General features: G+C 30.1%; 5 protein-coding genes across 6 annotated transcripts in view; 2 read left to right on the top strand and 3 right to left on the bottom strand.

Moving 5' to 3' along the window:
* The window catches only part of LOC126781698 (phosphatidylinositol N-acetylglucosaminyltransferase subunit A), a 357,458-nt gene that overhangs the window by 305,297 nt on the left and 30,514 nt on the right, over positions 1-21,647 (bottom strand). The window lies entirely within an intron of this gene.
* Positions 1-21,647, bottom strand: part of LOC126781736 (growth arrest and DNA damage-inducible proteins-interacting protein 1) — a 74,993-nt gene that overhangs the window by 28,048 nt on the left and 25,298 nt on the right. The window lies entirely within an intron of this gene.
* LOC126781662 (uncharacterized) lies at positions 14-5,018 on the top strand. The gene is made up of 8 exons (XM_050506618.1): positions 14-210; positions 286-695; positions 763-825; positions 1,571-1,696; positions 2,493-2,634; positions 3,024-3,143; positions 3,421-3,674; positions 3,948-5,018. The coding sequence occupies exons 1-8, from the start codon at positions 127-129 to the stop codon at positions 4,999-5,001; spliced, it is 2,253 nt and encodes a 750-aa protein (XP_050362575.1). The 5' UTR covers positions 14-126; the 3' UTR covers positions 5,002-5,018.
* LOC126781725 (nitric oxide synthase-interacting protein homolog) lies at positions 5,029-6,445 on the bottom strand. Its single transcript, XM_050506724.1, has 2 exons — positions 5,601-6,445; positions 5,029-5,392 (listed from the first exon to the last, which is right to left on the bottom strand). The coding sequence occupies exons 1-2, from the start codon at positions 6,281-6,283 to the stop codon at positions 5,206-5,208; spliced, it is 870 nt and encodes a 289-aa protein (XP_050362681.1). The 5' UTR covers positions 6,284-6,445; the 3' UTR covers positions 5,029-5,205.
* LOC126781764 (uncharacterized) overlaps positions 8,499-21,647 on the top strand; it is a 36,550-nt gene continuing 23,401 nt past the window's right edge. Inside the window, exons 1-6 of the mRNA XM_050506799.1 lie at positions 8,499-8,913; positions 10,142-10,374; positions 10,644-10,832; positions 11,570-11,733; positions 12,605-12,704; positions 13,594-13,769. Of these exons, the coding sequence (XP_050362756.1) occupies positions 8,754-8,913; positions 10,142-10,374; positions 10,644-10,832; positions 11,570-11,733; positions 12,605-12,704; positions 13,594-13,769 (1,022 nt within the window). The 5' untranslated portion in view covers positions 8,499-8,753. The remainder of the gene's footprint in view (positions 8,914-10,141; positions 10,375-10,643; positions 10,833-11,569; positions 11,734-12,604; positions 12,705-13,593; positions 13,770-21,647) is intronic.

A 21,647-nucleotide genomic window follows, 5' to 3' on the forward strand; every position in this document is an offset into this window, starting at 1 on the left:
GATAGTTAAACGTCAGAAAGCACAACAAAAAATAGTCCTGCGTTTTCTTCTCTATTATTTTGTTAAAATAAGTTCATTGTTATGTAGTAACCCTATTTATTGTTTTATTAAATAATATTTATAAAAATGGATACTCCATCAGAGAATATAATCATCAATTCTTGTCAATACACACCAGTTTATTTCATTGAAAATTCAAGTGCTAATCAGGTAGCTTTTATTTGCACTAGTCATTAGTTGCTCGTTAACTTTTTAGAGAAATTATAACAGTAGTTTTATTTGCAGGCAAGATCATATATTATAACTCAAAACAACCAAAGTGTAGAGAAGCCAGTAAGCGAAAATCTAAAAAGATTCTACGAAAATAGCGGCAAACTGGAAAATAACCTTAATGGAAATGAAAATAGTACAAAACCAAGAATTTTGAAAAAACCTGAATGTAACGTCGTCGGGAATAACTTAAAACTTGCAAGTTTCCTTTTACCAAAAAGTGAAACCAAAAATGAGTCTTGTAAACAGACGATTACACCTGGGAATAATGTTGTGTTGAAACCTGTGTACATTGCTAATAACCCAAGTCCAAATCCTGTGCCCAAATTGGACGTAAACAGTAAAATAGTAAAATTAAAAGACTTACCAAATGTTATTCGCTCCCCAAATGGAAAAATACTGCCAAAGATTAAACCAAAAGAAAAGTATGTATTGCTATTATTTAAAATATGACATTGTTTTGTGTATTTCTTAATAATTTATTAATTTCAGTACATCAAATAAATCTAAACACACATCAGTTCAATTGCTCAAGTTAGGAGAGACATACCATAGGTGAGAATTTCTATTGAATTATGAAAACTATTGTTTGTATGATATTTGACCATATTATATATAATATAGAAAATTTGAATAAAATATCTATGAATGTTTCGAACATTTTTACTAACTTTAAAGCTCGTCATTAGTTACAAACATAAAAATACTATTTTGCTTTTACCTACTTTTTATTGAATAGGAAGGACGAGCATATGGGTCACCTGATGGTAAGTGGTCACCAATGCCCATAGACATTGGCATTGTAAGAAATGTTAACCATTGCTTACATTACCAATGCGCCATCAACCTTGGGAACTAAGATTTTATGTCCCATGTGCCTGTAATTACACTGGTTCATTTACCCTTCAAACCAAAACACAACAATATCAAGTACTGCTGTTTTGCGGTAGAATATCTGACGAGTGGGTGGTACCTACCCAGATGAGATTGCACAAAGCTCTACCACCAATAGATTTATATATAGATAAAAGTATATCATAAAGGTGAACACATATTGCTGTATTGTTATTTTCTACTTTATTAAACGCCACAAGAGATAGTCACATAATATTACTTATGTGAAGAGATAATTTCAAATGAAGAAAATTTAAAAGATAATTTAGCAATAGACAGTTCTTTCTACTTCCTAATGCACATTTAGTTCATATTAAAACATTTTATTCTATTTAATGTAATGTCAAAAGCTAATTTGTTACACTCAATTATTAAGTTCATAAATTACTATTCCTTTTTTTTCCAGTCTCAATCAATTAAGCGATGATCAGAGGAAGATAGTTAATCATGCATTGAAGATATTTAGTAATCCACAAAACTCTCCACCTGAACCTACATATGATCCTGTTACAAATACCAAGTTTATTTACAAGTAAGTATTGTAATAGTAATAATAATAATGTTCTTCAGACTGTTTTCGGCCACGGCAGCCAATCTCAAGAGAGATTAGCCAACTGCGCAGGAGATATTATAGTGTACAAGTGTGTGCGCAAACACAGCTGCACTCTCATAATCCGATGGGACGCCAATCCGACATGAACGAAAGAGTTCAGGTGCAGAGCCAACGGCTTTATGTGCTTTCCGAGGCACTGGAGTGTACACACTTCAGATTCTAGAATACTACTGAGAATTTTCTGACAAAAAACCCAATAACTTTTTACTGGCCCGACCTGGGATTTGAACCCAGAACCTCCGGGTCTGCGGCCTTACAACAAGCCACTAGACAAGGCAGTCATTGTAACAGTATACGTCAAATAAAGTGCTGATATTTTTAACTAATATTTTGGTATGTCTTATATAATTTGTATAATTTTTAAAGATAAAAGTTTAGTAATATTATTAATAGTGAATATGGCAATGTTATTTGAAATAAAAAATTTCATGTAGATTCTGTAATTTATGTAATAATATAAATAGACAATAAAATTTACAAATTGTAATAAAAAGTCTAAAAATATACATAATTTGAGAATTGACAACTCAGATATTGAATTAGAGGTGTGGATTTCAAATCCCTACAGAAGTAATACCTACAGGACCTTTGCTATTTTAACAATATAAACCACTTTAACTGAGTAATAAAAAGCCATGTGTTAGAACTAATTGTTGCTTACATACTATCATTAAAAATGTACGGAACTTACAAATATTATTTATTTTTCATTTAGAGTTGTATCACCGAAAGACTTGGCAGTGGTAGGAAAAAACAAAATGAATAAACATAAGAAAGTTGAGGTTAAAAAGGAAGTTACTAAAATAATAGGAACACAAGAGCACGAAGTAGTTGATGAACACAAAATACAAGTTGAGGTATGTATTGTAATTTTTTTTTTTTATATAGTGTTCAATTACTATAAAAAAAATGTTTTAATAAAAGTAAAAAAAAATTGTACAGTATAATTATTATAATATTTACAAGGAATCATAATGAACTATTGTATTTGAGTATGTGATCATTTCACTTAATTTTTTATAATAATAACAATATATATATATAAGTAGCCTTAGCAAAATTAAAAAGGCTTATTGTTTAATCAGTTTAAAAAAAAAAGTACATTGAGCGAATCTTGTCTGTCAGTATTTTTTTAACAGTAAATTGAATTATTATTATAGAATTTATATCTTTCCATGTTTAAAAAAGAACCTTAGTAATGAATCTATGGATTAAATAGTTATATTTAAACTTTTTGACATTGCAGACAAAAGTAACTCGTAGTGGCAGAATAGTTAAGTTGCCGAAGAATATGATAGCTGAAGAATCACCAAATAAACCTAAAAGAAAAAATGGACAAATTGTTTCATGCCTCCAATGTACCTCTGTGAGTTAGAAATGACTTTTAAATATTGTCTATGTTCGTATGTATGTGGGCCTAAAAGATTTTTTCAAGACATGCTACAAGGCTGTTGAAGTCTTTTGTGATTGTTGCATCAGTTGCGAGGGAAAACCTCATTTAATTTTAAACATAATGTAACTATATATCTATATATATATATGTAATAACAGATTTTGAGATGCAATTTATTATTTTTATTACGAAAAGTAATGATAAAACATGTGGTTTGAAAAGTGTTCATAAATATTATTATTTTTTTTAGAAATTCAGCAGTCCGCATCGTCTTCACAGACACTATGAGAACCATCCTACACATTTACCATCCAAGCTTCACTCTGACTTATTCCAATGCCTACTATCCATTGTGAAAACAGGGCCGGTAGATGATGGGGCTAACAACTTTGTACAGCAGTTAGATCAATTTGTTAAAAAGTTAAAATCATGTATTCCATGTTTATTAAAGTCTGATGATAATACAAATGGAAAACCAAGTATAATCAATGATGATATTGGCAGGTACAATTTATTTGTAAATACTAAAATTATGCAAGTAAAGTTGTTTTTTTTTATTAATAATATAAAGTTTACTTTTAACCACAGAAACAAAAATCGTTTCCTTACAAATTCTGTGATATATACTTTCTGAAAAGTTTCCAGTCAAAACATGTATTATTATTGTAGGCATAACATAAACGTAACATTCTTTGTTTTTTTATCTTTTTGTGTTTAGTAATCAAACTATATAATAATGTAATATTGTGATAATAGTGGAATGTTTATATATTTCAGATTATTGGGAATAAATCCAGGCAAATACAATTTAAATATTGATGCACTTAACTGTGAAAAAGACAAAAATGGCTTCTGCATACACAATCCACCACCAAGTATTATACAGACAAAGGAATGTTTACATACCACAATGGATGATACTCAAATCTTAGAACCTAATAATTTTAAAATACCAAACATTGGTGATAATGTAAATATCAATACAGTATTATCAGATAAACTACCTATATATGTAAATAATAATGATAATAGAAAACATACATTAGAGTGGTTGAACCAAATTGATACTGGAAAAAAGATGAAACTTTCTCCAGAAGTTGAGAGAGATAGTGTAGTAATTGATGATATAGTTGCTTTATTGAGTGACACAGAAAAGACTGAAAATAACGTAGAATCAAAGAATGTAGATAATGTAGTATTAAAAAATAATAATGAAAAGGGACAAAACACTGTACCAAAGCCTGCTAAATCTCAACCTGCTCATATACAATTTCGAAGCACGCATTTCGATATCAGATCATCTCCGATAAAATCTTCATCAACTGTTTTTAGAAAGTTCCAAATAAATCCCGAAAAGATGGCCAAATATGAGGTTGAAATAATACGCCCTATACAACTGAACAAATTGGCACAAGAGATAGAAAAGTGCGCGGAAAAGTCACAAAATGAACAAGAAATTATAGAAGAAACAAATAAGACACCCATAAATAGTACTGAACCACTTGGTTATAAGCCACCTAAAGTTTGGTCAAGTGACCAATCGGAAAATTTTACAAAGTGTAATAGCTTAATTAGTGACCAAACAGATGACTTTTTAAAACCTAACACACTTATTGAACCAGCATTGCTACATGTTAAAGATGGGTCTGCAATCCCCAATACAGCTACAGATAATAATGAAATAGACACAAGTGACATATCAATTAATCAAGGTCAATCTATTATAAACTTTTTAGAATCCCTTGGCAATGAACTGACATATTCAGAGACTGCAATTAGAAACAATTCTATTGATTTTCAATTAGATTTATTTTCATTTAATAATTCTTAGGATAATAAAATGATTAAGATTAGACAATTTAATAAATATAATTATATTTTAATAATATTTTGTTATTATAGATTTATACACTTAATTTTGTTTTATTGACACCAAACTTTTTTATTATGATTTTTATCCAACCATATTAAAAAATTTCACAGCTATATCTAAAATAGGTACTGAAGTTATTTTTTCTACACTAAATATGTATTTCTAAGCTTGCAATACTGGTCTTTCGTTCTTGCCTTCTAGATTTTGATTAGTAAGAGCATATCCTGTGCCTCCTCTCTGTAGTGGTATAATATCTTTTTCTTTGAGTTTTTCTCCAGTAAGAGGATGAAGCCAGTCTTTTTTAATTATTTTTTCAACACATTCCATAGTAACAACATGACCACTAGTTCTGAAATTAAAATTGACATTAAAATTTTATTACCAAGATTTGTTTTGAGATTGCTGCATAATATATCAGAGCTAAAAATAAAGTATTTTTTTCGTCCTCAATTGATCAGAATAGCTAATTCTGTTGTATTTTTTTATAGGAATAAATATTAAAAAGAGCATTGTTTTAATTTAATTGTCAAAAATGACTGAATGAATGATAAAAGTACCTGATTATTGCACATGGCACCGCATTACTTAATATATCATGTGTAATTGGACACATGTACCGATTTTCTTTGGCTATGAGGGACTTTTTATCATCAGGATCATTAACCAATGTCCATTTGACTTCAATTAAATCTTTCATTTTCAAAGGCTTACAACTTATTGGACAATAAACAGTAGGATCCGGTTTTTCAAGTTTTGAAATTTTTGCATCAGGAAGTTGAGAAGGAACCCAAAAACTTGGTAACTCTTTATTTTTGCCGTTAGCTAAATTCGACACTGAACTTGAGGGCTGAGATCTATCTGAGTATTTATTATTTGATATAGTTTTCTCTCTGCTCATAAATTTAACCAAATTTGCTTCTTTTTCAGCAGCAGCTAACTCTTTCTTCTCATTTTCTTCTTTTTTTAATTGCTTATCATACTGCTTCAATTTTCGAGTGTAGTCATTCTTTTTTGTTATGATATATTCCAATATAGCTTCCTTATCAAACAAGTAACCTTCTTTGGTGACCACCGGATTCCTACAAGGTTGTAATGTTAGACTACAGCAATCGAAACTTTTTACGGAATCTTTTCCAACTCTTTCGCTTTGGGTCCCATATCCAGAAGCGGCAGCATCTTTTTTTTTCTCATGGTAAGTGTAAACTGCACCAGCAGTGCAGTTTCTTGCATGTCGTGTCATTGTTCTACTTATAAATTTAAAAGTCAAATCTTATAACACAATATTTTCAGATTTAACTTTAATAATTTATCTAATAATATTATATTGTTATTAACCTAATACTGTAACCAATCTTATCTTCAATGAAACTCAAACATAACATTAATATTATTAAATACTAATGTCACAAACTCAACCGTAGACAACTAGACAGGGATACTATACTCACAGCACAGATTATAGACTAGAGCAGCGATATTCAACCTGAGGTCCGCGGGCCCCATGCAGCCCACCGGTCTTTTCTGGTTTACCCACCTGCTGTTACTTAATTTCAACTATTTCTCATTTCAGAGATTTCTTAACACCTAAAACATTTGAATTAAACTGATTTGGCCGGATTATAGTATATAATAATCTGATTTTAAAAACTACAAATGGCAATTATTTAAAAAATTAACACCTATATAATGTATTATACATTATACAACTTATTTTTATAAAACAAACTAGCCGCCAACGCTTATTACGAATTTAAGAACGCAAAAAATATCTATTTAAACTCCAAATAAACGGGAATGATGATAACGATGATTTATACTATATAATAATTATATAGCATGTACATAACATATTATGTAGTAAGCTGCTGTCCCTCTCTAGCATACTTCACTTTATCATTTCACACATTTTGATACTCTTTTTGTGCACAATATACTTCTCCTTTCCTTTTACTCATATAAACAATTATTAAAAGAATTGTTTGTTGTCATAGTCTTTACACAACATCTTTAGCTCTTTCAATGTTGAATTTAAACTTTACTTTACTGTATCTAAATACTCTGAACTCTATATTTTATTTTATTAAGGACCATCAACAGTCATCACACTTTTAAATGTAATAATAAAACAAACACATTCAGCTTACATAAAATGTGTGACTTTTAAAGACGGCCACAACATGCATATTAAGGTACCGTAGACAGAGAAACTAATAGACGCAATGACGATTTTCTTCTCACTTACACAAGAAAGAGAACGAAAATCACATTACAAATGGTTTAGACAGAGATAGAATTATCAAATCTTCTATCCCTTATCGCGTAACCAGTTTCGGTGTTTGTTTCGCTACTTAAGTAGCGAAACAAACTTGACAGTTGGTGCGTTCATTGTGTTTTTTGTTCAGTTTTCGCTTACTTTTATGTTAGAAAACGATTCTAATCCAGTGAAAAGGCCGAGAAACAATCCTTATATTCTGTAAGTACGACGATTTTGTTCCTAAATATAGTTTCTCAGTGATGTTTATTTATGCCATAGCATGACGGAACATTATATTGCATTAAAATCCAGAAGATAATAGGATTTTCCAGCTTTTATCATTCATAACCTAAAACTATTTATCATGTAAGTGCTGCCAGCGTCAGCTAAAAAAAATGTCCCGATTTTCGATAAAAAATATCGGCTCGTAGACAATGCAAACAAATAAATATGGACTCCAATAATAACCTAAAGTGCTTCGTTATATGTAAATATGTTATTTTTATTTCTTCGTTCTCCTTTTTATAATTTCCTAACGACAATAATATTAAACATTCTTCATGAATTTTTACTATTATTACATTCCGAGTCAAGAGGTTATCGTAGAAATCTATGTGGCAAACATTTTTTAGTAATATTAAATTTAATTGAGTATTTTAGATTTCAACTTCTGAGGAGAATGCTAATCCAGTACCACATAAAGATGCTGAAGTACTATTGATAACAGAAACAAAAACAAACAATGCAATAGTTTTTGGGTGTAGTAGGAAAACAAAATATATTTTAATTAAAAAAAGTATAATAAATTTTAAAAAGTAAAATTTAATAAACTTATTTTGTTTTAATGAAATCCTGAAAATTATTTATTCTCCCAAAACAGGTAATGCAGTTTCTATGGCAACATTATACGCACATATTAACAAACTATCTCTGTCTCAATCGCGGTTAGTGGCCCCTTGGTCTATTTGTTTATCTGTCTACGTAAGGTACAGTATAAACAGATTATAACATAAGCAATATTTTTTATAATACTAAATTACTAAATATTGTTACCACATTTCTATAGAAAATAAAATAAAATTGCCTGTTGGTTCAAGACATCAAGTCGGTATAGCAACACTGGCTCACTAGTGACATTAAGGTCGTCAATAAACGTCAAATGCAGCTGATACGTTCTGACTTATGTCATATCAGTTTCGATATAAGTACTGAGTAGGTATTTTGCATCTTAGCACAAAATTGTTGTTTATTTATATTATATTGGAACTTGGAACTCGTCGGACGTATTCGTAAAACTTTTTGTGCGCAATACGTAATATTTGTTTCTAAATTAAATATACCCGTGATTTTTTTACGATATAAAATATCGGTTTTATTTTGAAGTTTTTTGCTTGAGTGACTAGTGAACAATTGTTCATAGTGTAATTTTTAATTTACGTTGGATGCGTAAATAATAATGAACTTATCCTTTGCCGGTTGTGGATTTCTTGGTATTTACCATGTCGGAGTTGCAGTGTGTCTTAAAAAATATGCTCCGCATTTGCTTATGGGCAAAATTTCGGGAGCCTCTTTTGGGGCTGTCTCGGCTTGTTGTTTGCTGTGTGAACTTCCTATAGGTGAGTTAAAAAATATTATTAGTGAAAAGTACATCTCAATTAGAGCTCCAATTGAGTATATATGATGACAATATGATATTATTTTTGTGGGAATGCGTGTAATTGTTGATATTATACGAAAAAATTAGTTGGTTTGAACTTTAACTTTTCAATACATTAAATATTGAATAACATTTGAATGAAAAATAATGTGACCTAATTTTTAAAATATACATTAGATCATCAATATGTCTAAAATTGTGTTATACACTTTTTATTTATTGCTGATATATTTATTATTGTTATAGATTTACACTTTAACAGTTATTTCAAGATAATTATTTTCATGTAAATGTGCATAAGTATAGAAAAATAAATATATATGTATATATATTCTTATTCTATAACTCTGATATTAATAAAATTGTTCTACTTTTTCTAATAAAATTTGTTTATCTATCAATGGAATACAAGACTGGTCAAAAAATATTAGATTTTTTTTGTTTCTGATCTTTATTTTCAAAAGTCATTAACTAATGAGATATTTATTTATCGTTTGTGCATAATTATTTTTGTAATGTCAATATTATGTAAAATTCTACTGAAAATTTGCCTTAAGTATAAGTCATTAACAGTAGTCATTAACTAATGAGGTATTTATTTATCGTTTGTGCATAATTATGTTTGTATGGTTAATATTATTTAAATTTCTACTAAAAATTTGCCTTAAGTATAAGTAACTGGTTTGTTGGTTTAAAAGAATGTGCTTTTTTCTGCAATTTATTTGTGCCAAGTAAAATATTAATATTAAAATTATTGTTAAACTTGGACATCCGAGGCTTAGTTTTCTTAATCTAAGAAGTATTCTATATAGTTGATAGATTTGTAATATGGGTTCTCTTATTTATAAAGAGTCTCAAATTTTATTCCTATTTCAATAAATTTGATTTGTCATTTATTCTGGCAATTTATTATTATTAAAATCATTATTTGATTTTCACATTCAGAACTTTTTTCACATTTTGTTATCTGCAACATTTTACAATCATTTGAAAACCAAAACATAATACCTAAGTAACTTTTTGTTTTAGAGCAATAAGCTGTTTAATAAAAATAACAATTATGAAAATGTTAATCAAAACGATTTTATTGTGATTGTAAAAGTTTACTCAAAAAAATAAAATAATAAATTGCATTATATGTATATTAAAATTATGAAACAATATTGAAATTTTCTACATTTTTTTAGGTGAAATTACAAGTGATGTCCTGAGAGTAGTGGAAGAAGCGAGGGCAGGGTCCCTTGGCCCGTTTAGTCCTTCCTTCAATATACAAAATGTCCTACTGGAGGGAATGCAAAAGTACCTACCTCAAGATGCTCACAAGATTGTCAGCGGCAAACTGCATATTTCTCTAACAAGAGTTTACGATGGCAAGAATGTGATTGTAACCGAATTTCCTTCTAGAGAAGATTTATTACAAGTGAGTTTTAATTAAACAGTGTAGTTATACAGTTATTATATGTTTAGGCATATTATATTTTTATTTTATAATGATTATGATATGACATATAAATAAATGATGTAATTGAATTCAAATAATATATTCTTTTTGTCGCTAAATAATTGCGTAAATACATATGAATCTCACATCTCAAATTAAATATTTAAGACTTACGACATGCTACGAAATATATATAAATATTAAAAAATCAATGTCAATTTTATTCAAATCTGATTTTTCTCCAACAGGCGTTATTAGCGTCATGTTTCGTCCCAGTGTTCTCCGGGATGTTGCCGCCTCGTTTTCACGGTATAAGATATATGGATGGGGGATTTAGTGATAATTTGCCCGTATTAGACGAGAACACGATTACCGTAAGCCCCTTCTGTGGCGAGAGTGATATCTGCCCCAGAGACTTAAGTTCACAGTTATTTCACGTAAGTGCTTAGTATTTAATAATTTATTTTAATTCAGATATTAATTTAACTCCCAATTTAAAGGCAATTAAATATTATCTTTTTTAGGGTAATATTTTTGTTTAATGAAATCTTGGATGTATAAATTGTAGTCAAATTATATTTAAAAAAAACTGTTCTGTTGTTTATACAAAAGTATCCTTATATATATATTTTATTGAATAGGAAGGTGGACGAGCATATGGGCCACCTGATGGTAAGTGGTCACCAAACGCCCTTAGACATTGGCATTGAAAGAAATGTCAACCATCGCTTATAGCCAATATAAATATATATATTAGAAACAGGCTAGTAATGGTTTGGCTTGCCAAATACGTCCTCTCTTCAATAGTGCGGAACGACCAGTTTACAAATCGAAATTTATGTACAAATGTGTTTTAAACTAAGTACATAATTTCCTTGAGAGATTTGCATACTTTGCCATTTATATAAGGTACGTGATATCAGCGTGATTATCATGACGTACGTACTCAGAAGACCTTCGTCGATAGTTTCACTAAGTAGTTAAATGAGTTATACCGACGTAATTTATGCAATAAAAATATGAAAAGAATATTGAAATGGAAACTAAATATGATCGAATATTCTTAATAGCTTGTTTTTTTTTAATCCAAAAAATAACTATTTTCTTTAACTATTATTGATAGGTTTTTTTTTTTAAATACCAAATGATGATGAATTCAAATGTTGGGGTTTAGGTAAATTTAGCAAATACCAGTATCGAGTTGTCGAAGGAGAACATGAATCGCTTCGCTAGAATTCTTTTTCCACCAAAAGCTGATGTTCTCAGCAACATGTGCAAGCAGGGATTTGATGACGCTCTCCGTTTCTTGCACAGAAATAATATGATATCATGTACTAGGTGAGTGTATTTTACATTTATTGTATTGATCTTAGATTATTAAAAGAATTATTATTATTAAGTATTACAATAAAAATTTCATTTCAGTACATATGTGTATATATTATCTATATTTATAAAAGAATAATTGACTGACTTTTTTTTTACGATTTAACCCCTAAGGTTTAATTACCTGACGTTTGGCCTGTGCCAACGCAAAAAAAACGCCAAACGTCAGTCCAAACTTCTGGGGCACACCATGATAACACACCACAATAATTGCAAAAAAATTAAGGGGTAATTAAACCTTAGGGGTTAAATTGCCCCTTCAATTTTTAAGAAAGGAAATTGCTATTTAGCAATTAAGAGTTATCTTTTATTAATATATTGAAGCGGAAGAGTTTGTTCGTAATTTACTTGAACGCGCTAGTCTAGCCAAAAGACAACGATTGAAAGTTTTTTTTTTTATAGAATAGAAAGGTGGACGAGCATATGGGCCACCTGATGGTAAGTGGTCACCAAACGCCCTTAGACATTGGCATTGTAAGAAATGTCAACCATCGCTTATAGCCAATGCGCCACCAACCTTGGGAACTAAGATTTTATGTCCCTTGTGTAATGTAATTACACCGGCTCACTCACCCTTCAAACCGGAACACAACAATATCAAGTATTGCTGTTTTGCGGTAGAATATCTGATGAGTAGGTGGTACCTACCCAGACGAGCTTGCACAAAGCCCTACCACCAGTAAATCCGACTGATATTACCAGATATATATATATAATAAACTCTGATTATTTAGTTTCATTTGTACGACACATTTTGTTTCATAATAATTCATCTACATTTGAATACTATCAACGACATTAATGCAATATAAAATTGTCCTAGATGTCTAGCAGTGCAGTCCACATACCAGTTACAAGACGTTCTAAATGACACTCCTCACGAATACGACCCGGAATGCGAAGAGTGCAAGACGCACAGACAGGTAAAATTCTAACGATTTTCACATAGTTTTAAAGTTACCTAATTACCATTAAATCGAACTAACCTTGGTCTTTTATCTAAAATAATTGTGTGTGTATTTTACATTTATTGTATTGATCTTAGCGTATACGGCATTCGCAGATCTTGAAAAATATTACATTGGATTATGTTTTTTTATTCTCAAGTTTCTTACACTGGATTGCTCTTAATTCCGAAGAAGACCTTATCAAAGAAATAAAACTTTGGTATCCGCGTTTAAAAAAATTATGACAATATTCTATCCAGACGTACCTACATTTACAAAATTCTATACAAAATCAGTAATAACATTATACCCACACTAATACTGGTCATTATGAACACTTCTCGCTATAATTAGAATAAATAAAGATTAAACAATTGTGGTGATCACTATGAGTCTTTGTTTGCTCGTATATTTTATTTACAATAGTTATGTAAACGAGTTGCTACATACGCATTTGGTATTGTTTATAAGATATAAAATTATTTTCTATCGTTTTATTTAGGTTAGACGCTGGTACCTAAGAGATTATTTAAAAAAATGAAAAGCTGCATGTACTTGTGTAGGCGCGATAAAAGTTAAATAACTTTGTAATAAGGGATTGATAATTAACTATAAAATTTACTTTTTTTTCTATACAAAATACTACTTATTATTATATGACGTGTGAACATAATTATGTATGTATATAGAATAAATCCCCTTCGCAACTAACTTCGTAGTGTAATTTTGTGACGTCATTTCCCTTCTATAGTAAAATTCAACTCTCAACGTGCCTAAAGAAGAAACAATAACTTAAAATATTTTTCAAATATCAAGGGCTGTTGTTCGCATAAAGGGTAATAAATAAAGTTAAAAAATATTTTAGGATGCTCTTGTGGACGATCTACCGGACACAGTAACGACGATATTCCAAAACGCCATCGACACCGCTAACAACGGCATTGTCAACTGGGTGATGAGACAGCGGGGCATGCGTTGCGTGTCTTTGCTGACGCTACCTTACCGAGTGCCTGTCGATGTTTTGTACGCTACGATTACCAAGTGAGTGGATTTATCAATTAATTTTATTATAATTATGTGCGTATAGTTTATAGAAACGACAATCAATGGATTAAAAGTCAATTTAATGAAATTCTTCATGAATTTAGCCTCTTGTTCTCCGTTCTTAGCACTTGCCTTGACACGGATCACGCGGATTGTATGTTCTTCAAGTTCAAAGTAAGTCAACAAGTATGGTTACTTCTCTTGCATCAGGTTTTTTTTCTTCTGACTAACAATAAATATAAACCAACACGTAATAAACTTCAATGATTAACGAAATTAAATTAATTGTAATTATGTGATTATGAACTATGATCCGACATCGTTCGCATTGTTTCCAGACAAATGCATGTTCATAGTATTTGATATCAATTTGATAATTTAAATATGTCTTAACACCTTAATGGTGTAAGTTTGGTTGCCTTTTTAATGCCATTTATTTTCTAATTTAATGTGTATATTAAATACGTTTTATGTAACAATATTTCGTTTAAATACAATAAAGTTTTTATTTTCTTCAAAATAAATTCGCACAAAATATTATTTAAATCGTGGAATAATGATTTAAAATATGTGTGCTCCTTCAAATAAAGGAGACCACAGCAAGCACATAAATAATGACTACAAAGAAATTCAAAAAAAAAATTACATCGTTTAAAAAAAACATAAGAACTATAAAAAAGGTAAACAATGGTTAAACTAAGACTAAATTTTGCAAATGTAAATTCGAAATGAGAAACGGTATGTATTTGTAATAACTTTTATGATTATATTCACTCTAAATGTCAGTATTATCTATGCCTACTAAAAAATAAGAATTCTTTTTTAATAATGCGTCATTTAAAACACATTCTTTACCAATAAAGAAATAATGGTAAAAACTTTATTGTTAAAAAAACAATTATGCACATTACAATGAGTAATGTAATTAAATTACTAAAACAAGTATTGCAAGTACCAAAAAAAAAATTGTAAAATATACATAACATTTATATTAAAAGGTGCAGCGTATATCGTAAGTACTGGTTGAAACTATTGTTCGTTACATTCTGCGATATGAACAAAATAATAATGTCATACTCGCTTTAATAATAATGACCTTGAATGTATTACGTACGCAATGGTATCGCACAGCTGTTTTGGTTTCTAGAAACATCTCCGGAAGTGCGAAACTATCTTCTCAAAGATAGTAGTTTTTATTTATTTGTAGCTAACTGGTAGTCGAGATTCATTTGATTTACTGGTATTAGTAATTTAGCTAGTAGAAACTAACTAACTAGTGGAACTATAATTATAATGCAAGGATATATAATATAAATGTTTAAAAAAAGTTAAGTAAGCAGAGAAAATAAATGTCTGAAAATTAGAAAAAAAATTAATAATGATCCACAAGTCAATTATTACAATATCATTTATCTGGTTCGCATATATACCTATATACATATTTATATATGCTCTAAAAACCATTGAGAGCTGGAACAATAACAATTTAAGTAAAACCTATTATTTTTATGTAAGTTAGTATTCGTTATTCTGAATACATATATCTACAGTTTTTAAACGCGATTTCAATTAATATCTTATCTGTGTATATTTCGTCAATTTTCGTTAAACACCACGCAATTAATAATTGCATGTAATAGACACGTTATAAGAAAATCGTATGAGAACATACCCATTTAACCTTGCATTATTGTTGAAAACTTAAAAAATATTGATGCTTTACATCATCTTATTGACGTAAATTAAAATATATATATATATGAAATTGAGCAGTATTTTATATACGAACATGATTTTAAATAAAATTTTTGAAGGGCATTTATTTGATTGGTTGTTTCTTGATTCACTTTTAAATTACCATATTATTATTGATGATTGCATGGTCTCCTACCATTGGTCAATTGTTTTTACATATATGTATGTTTGCGTTATGATTGCACGACATCCTGACATTAGCCACTCGTGTCTATTACTCAGCTAGCTTTTAATTGCGCATGTATGTTGGTGACTAACCGATGATCGTGGGTTCAAACCCGGGCAAGCACCACTGAATTATCATGTGCTTAATTTGTGATTATAATTCATCTCGTGCTTTACGGTGAAGGAAAACATCGTGAGGAAACCTGCATGTGTCTAATTTCACTGAAATTCTGCCACATGTGTATTCCATCAACCCGCATTGGAGCAGCGTGGTGGAATAAGCTCCAAACCTTCTCCTCAAAATGAGGAGAGGAGGCCTTTAGCCCAGCAGTGGGACATTCACAGGCTGTTTCGGTTGGTGACAGAAATGAGAGATATTGGAACGCAGGATTACTTATTGTTTTTTCTTTCACCGTTCAAAGCTACATGTCCAAATTAGGGTGATTTTAATTCAATGAGGCAACGATTACAACTCACTATGATGATATCTCTCTTAGACTAGTAGGCTTATTTGATGCAATAAGTTGTTTTGCGATTTACTCGTGATAATACACATATGTTCGCATTTATATATTAAAAATGGAATTGTAACCATACATGCGAAGCCGTGGCAGCTATTAGATTCTAAAAATATTATAAACTTTTATAGTAGCTATTCATTAGAATAAATATTATATTCATCAAGTATTGTTCAAAGATCGAACGCATGCGTCATCTATTTAAACAGTTACGGTATCGCACCTAGGCCAGTATCTATATTAATATAAATAATATTATAAAAACTTTTTGATTCGATTTGAAATTGCTCTATGAACCTTTGTTGACAGGAACATTTAACTACAGACAGTAAATACTTTAGTGATTAACATATTTGTCTCGACACAATAATCAAAATTGTTTACATAAGGGCATGTAAATAAATAATTGGACAGAGTTCAAGCTATCTATCTTTGAATGTGACTTTCGGGGAAGTCAGATGTTGTTTGTGTATAACCTATTCCAACCACAACAGGGGTAAAGGCAAATAAACAACTTTGACATCGAATTGACCGAGAAGCTGTAATCGGAACTTTGGTAGTTAAATTAAAGTCGTTATAACTAGTTAAGAGGAATAGTGTTGTATTATATCCGTAACGGCCTGTAAATGTCCCAATGCTGGGCTAAAGGCTTCCTCTCCCTTTTTGAGGAGAAAGTTTGCAGCTTATTCCACCACGCTGCTCCAGTGCGGGTTGGTGGAATACACATGTGGCAGAATTTCTGTGAAATTATACCCATTCAGGTTTCCTTATGATGATTTCCTTAACCGTTGTATTATAATTAAAGATAAATTAAATTAGGCCAAAACATCGGAATTTCAACATATACAAATACATTTTAAAACGTAAAATGTTAAAACTCCAAAGTCGTTACTTATTACATGCATATCTCTACAACGATATTTCCAAATTACACTGTTACGTCAACTATTATCAAATTTGTTCGAGTTACATATTTACTATGTCCGAATAAATGTAACAAGAAATTGTGTCATGGTCCTCCGTTTACGAAATTTATTTGATATCATCTATTGTCTGTTCTGTTGAAAGGGACGCATGAATTAATGAACCTGGCCCGTTTGACCGAACCCTTTGAATGGACCTGTATCGCCATAGCTGGTGCTATTATTTTTATATATTTTTATTTCAATCAATACAATTGTCATAAACAATCGAGGACTTTGTAGAATATACAAATCTTTCGTTAATTCTTTGTTTACGTATTTTGAGAAATATTCAACGAGCTTTCTATTCTAATTTAGAATTTCACAAATTTTAATATTTTCATCAGTCTTTTATAAATATTCTAATAAAATATAACTCGTGCATGTATTACCTAAATATATTTATTTTATAATTTACGCTATTTTTTATTTTTACTTTAAAAATATAATAACTTCTGTACTTAAATAAAGCTATAAAAGCAATATAGTTACCAATTACCCGTTTAGTCGTGTGCCTTCTTGCTCTTCATATTTTCTAAACAGATGCTTGTATGCAGGTTTTCACAAATAATCTTTACGCACGCTGTCAACATCTTACCTGTTAACATCTTTAGCTTGAGTAATGGTAATATCTACACGCTAAATTTCAGACTATAATCATCATTTCGTCGCTTTTTTAGTTATGTCGGTGATAAAATAGAGAAGCACGCGGTACAATACGCTGTGATGGGGAATATTCACGTTCGTAGAAGGAGATGTATACGTCACAACAACATTATGACTAGGTTAGTTCAAGTTTTTGCGTTACTTGGTGGTGGTATGGGCTGTTGCTTTGCATTTAAAGCTAAAAAGCAAACGCTTAGTTTGAGCAAAAACAGTTAGGATCATTCGCCATGTGACAGTTAAATAGGGGGTGCTTTATGTTTCGCCATTTTTTTTTTGTTGTGCGTCTCCCGCGTGACAGAGTCAAAGAAATCACTCGTATGGCAATTAGACGCGTCGCAATTTATTGGTCATTGTCAAAAAAAAACGATCGAAGTGTTGTAGTTTTTCTTGAATTTTGGTTAGTATTCGAATGAATGAATGCAAAATTGATCTATTGAACATGAATATTCGTTTCTAGCTCAAATTCATTAGGATCTACTATTTAACATGTATAGAGGTCAGTTTAAATAACTTTATATAGTACACAACCATTTTAGTAATATTTTCATTTTTTAGAATTTCCAGTTGCGTCTATTATGCAAAACAACGATTTTATTCATTTGTCAACGTGTTTTTGTTAATTTTAAAAAACAAAGAAAATAACTGCGATTGGTGGTTTTGTTAGTAATGCGTTTGGCATTACGAACCTCATTGTAACCAGTTATTGCAAATAGTAGGTATTGTTTATTATGGTGTTACGTTTTAAATTTTTAAACGAAAAGACATTAACAAAAAAATAGTGACTGCTTTAAAATTAATTGAAATATGAAAGAAATAAGAAATACCTATTAATATTAACTAGTGTTCGCCCCGTTGTCGACTCGACCATTGTCAGGGAGATAAACACAATTTTTTAAATATAATTTTTTTAGTACTTTTTTTCCTAGACTTATCTCCTTTTATTTAATATTAGGTAACACCGAATTTCGTCAATACATACAAAATTACATATAAAATAAAGAAAATGTTTTGTCTTTTTTTACAATTTCTGTTTTAACAATTTGATATTATCATAATAAATGTCAATGAAATAAATGTCCATCGATAAATCCATTCCCTTTGTTCGTACAAGTCAGTCTTTATTAAATATATGTAATTGTGTTGTAAAACAAATTTTATTATTTAAAATATAAAATGATAATTTCGCGACCTCGGACGCAACCGATAATACCACAATAAAATCCTAGTAACGTAATATGATAACATATCCTATACCTTAAGGATTTCCTGTTATGTTACTATAACAAATATATAATAATATATTATTTAATCTAAAAAAATAAAGCTTTATAATCATTTTCAGCCGACAAACAACTTTATCGTCATAATATAATGGATGTCATTCTTGTTCAAAAAATAAAGATGAAAAAGTTGTGCGTCCGCATAGTAGAAGTGTGTAATTGACGATAAAAATGTTCATTATGAAATCATAAATAGCTCTGTTTTTTAATGTTATATGAAAGTATTTTTTTTTTCTTTTGTAATTATGCGTATCTGTGCTAGTCAAATGTTCTGTCAATGTCACGTAATATGGAGAAGACACGTAGAATGCTAGTGGGTTCCAAATTTTGAAGTTATATTTATTGATATGAGTAATGTTGCAACATAACAACAGTAGATATCTTAAGTAACATGAAAAATCCATACTAATATTATATGCGATAATGAGTTTGTTTGTTACGCTGTCACGTCTTAAATACTCAACCTATCATCCTACAGCCATTTTAATTTTATTAAAAATATTTATTAATCATTATGTCTTGAAAATTATCTACTGATAATAAATGATTAAGTATGATAACATGACGTATAAAGTGTAACCAGATTCGAATACAATGTACCTTATTCTTGATAATATATTTTTTATTATAAAAAATATAATACTTAAATTACAATAAAAAGAGATTTATCGATCCAAACACTAAATGAAATTTTCATCATTTATATTTTCATGAAGCCTATTCTCACTCACTAGCTAATTGGCAGTGTTGCTAGCCCTTCCAAAGCTAAAAGGAGCAAATCACCAATAAAAAAAAAACAGTAAATTGTTTAATTCAAAACTATTTGTTATAGACATTAGATTTACTGTCTATGAAGAAATGTATTTTTTTTACTTCAAACGGACAGGTTTGAAACGAATCTATTGTTAAGCTGTTCTTTTACATAATTCATAATTTGAGCTCATGTCTCGTTAAAAGTAAATATTAGTAGCATGGTATAAAATATGGCGCTAACTTAAAAAAATTTGTAAAAATTAGGAATTAAATAGAAAACAGGGATATATTGATGTAGTTAAAACATTTCGTCTATTGTTAAAACAATAAAGTAAAACTAAGCGAGACGTAAAATTATAAATAATACTGATATAAAATACAAAAATTGTACTTTTAATGTGGTTATAACCGTCTGTACTTTTTGACTAGTACTTTCATGTAGTTTAGTTTGTAGCTTATAAGACCTCAGATTATACGGTTCTTTCTGGACTTAAATCCCTGGTCTAACCGATAAGCTGTGAGGACACACCTCGTTTATCAAGTAATTTTCAATAGCAGAATTAGAACGTTCGTAGTTACACTCTCAAACCTCAGAAAGGATAATGTTGTCAAGTCGCGCACCTCAAATGCCACAGCGAATGAAATAATATAATCTATTTGCATTACTATTCGAGTAATACACAACTTTCTCATTTAAGTTTTCCAACTCGCGTAGAAAACGGCTTCTCAATCGGAAGTGAAGTCTGACCGGTTCTACGCTTATACACACCAGTTTCATCAGCTCCAAGCTGTTACGAATACGTTTAACAACAAATAAGAAATACACATTAAGTTATTACAAATGTTAAAAATAACAATAGCGATAATCCCGTAGAAAAACATACGCACTTCATACAGTTTGGTATATGTGATTTGTATGTTACTTAGTCAGACTTGTTTCTTACATTATATATAATTGGTAATAAAGCTATGTAATAAGTTTTTTGATAGAATAAAGCTTTTTTAATTTAACGCGACGAGTAGGTCATTTAACAAATGAATCTAGGATAATCTAGACCCATATTTTCCATAGTAATTAATCATATTAGAAGTCTACAGTAATTTCAACGGATTTTCATACGGTGTTCACCAATAAACGGAGTTCATGAGAAAGGTTGTATGTGTATATTATGGTTTTGTGATAATTGGCTGAAATATGAAGATGATCTTTGAAGATATCGGGAAATCTCATTCTGTCTGGGAGTTTTACTGGTGTGCGTAAAATAATAAAGTTATATGTACTACGATATAAACGTTTTTTTTTGTACACTATTATTCTTTTTTTATATAGAATAGGAAGGCGGACGAGCATATTAATAGAAGGGCATATGGATAGAAGTGGTCACCAACGTCCATAGACATTGGCATTGTAAGAAATGTTAACCATCGCTTACATCACCAATGCGCCACCAACCTTGGGAACTAAGTTATGTCCCTTGTGCCTGTAATTACACTGGCTCACTCACCCTTCAAACCGGAATACAACAATACCAAGTACTGCTGTTTTGCGGTAGAATATCTGATAAGTGGGTGGTATCTACCCAGACCAGCTTGCACAAAGCTCTACCACCAGTATTCTACCCGTACGAAGACAGAGACAGGCAGTACATACTATAAAAACAAACGAAAATGTTTGATATTTACGCCATAATTAAAATGGATTACTATTCTATGATTTACTACGAATTATTATATTGTATAGTTTTCTTTCACTTATTTTTTTACCATTATTTTATC

The sequence above is a fragment of the Nymphalis io genome, chromosome 4 (assembly GCF_905147045.1).
Source record: "Nymphalis io chromosome 4, ilAglIoxx1.1, whole genome shotgun sequence".
NCBI classification, from domain to species: Eukaryota; Metazoa; Arthropoda; class Insecta; order Lepidoptera; family Nymphalidae; genus Nymphalis; species Nymphalis io.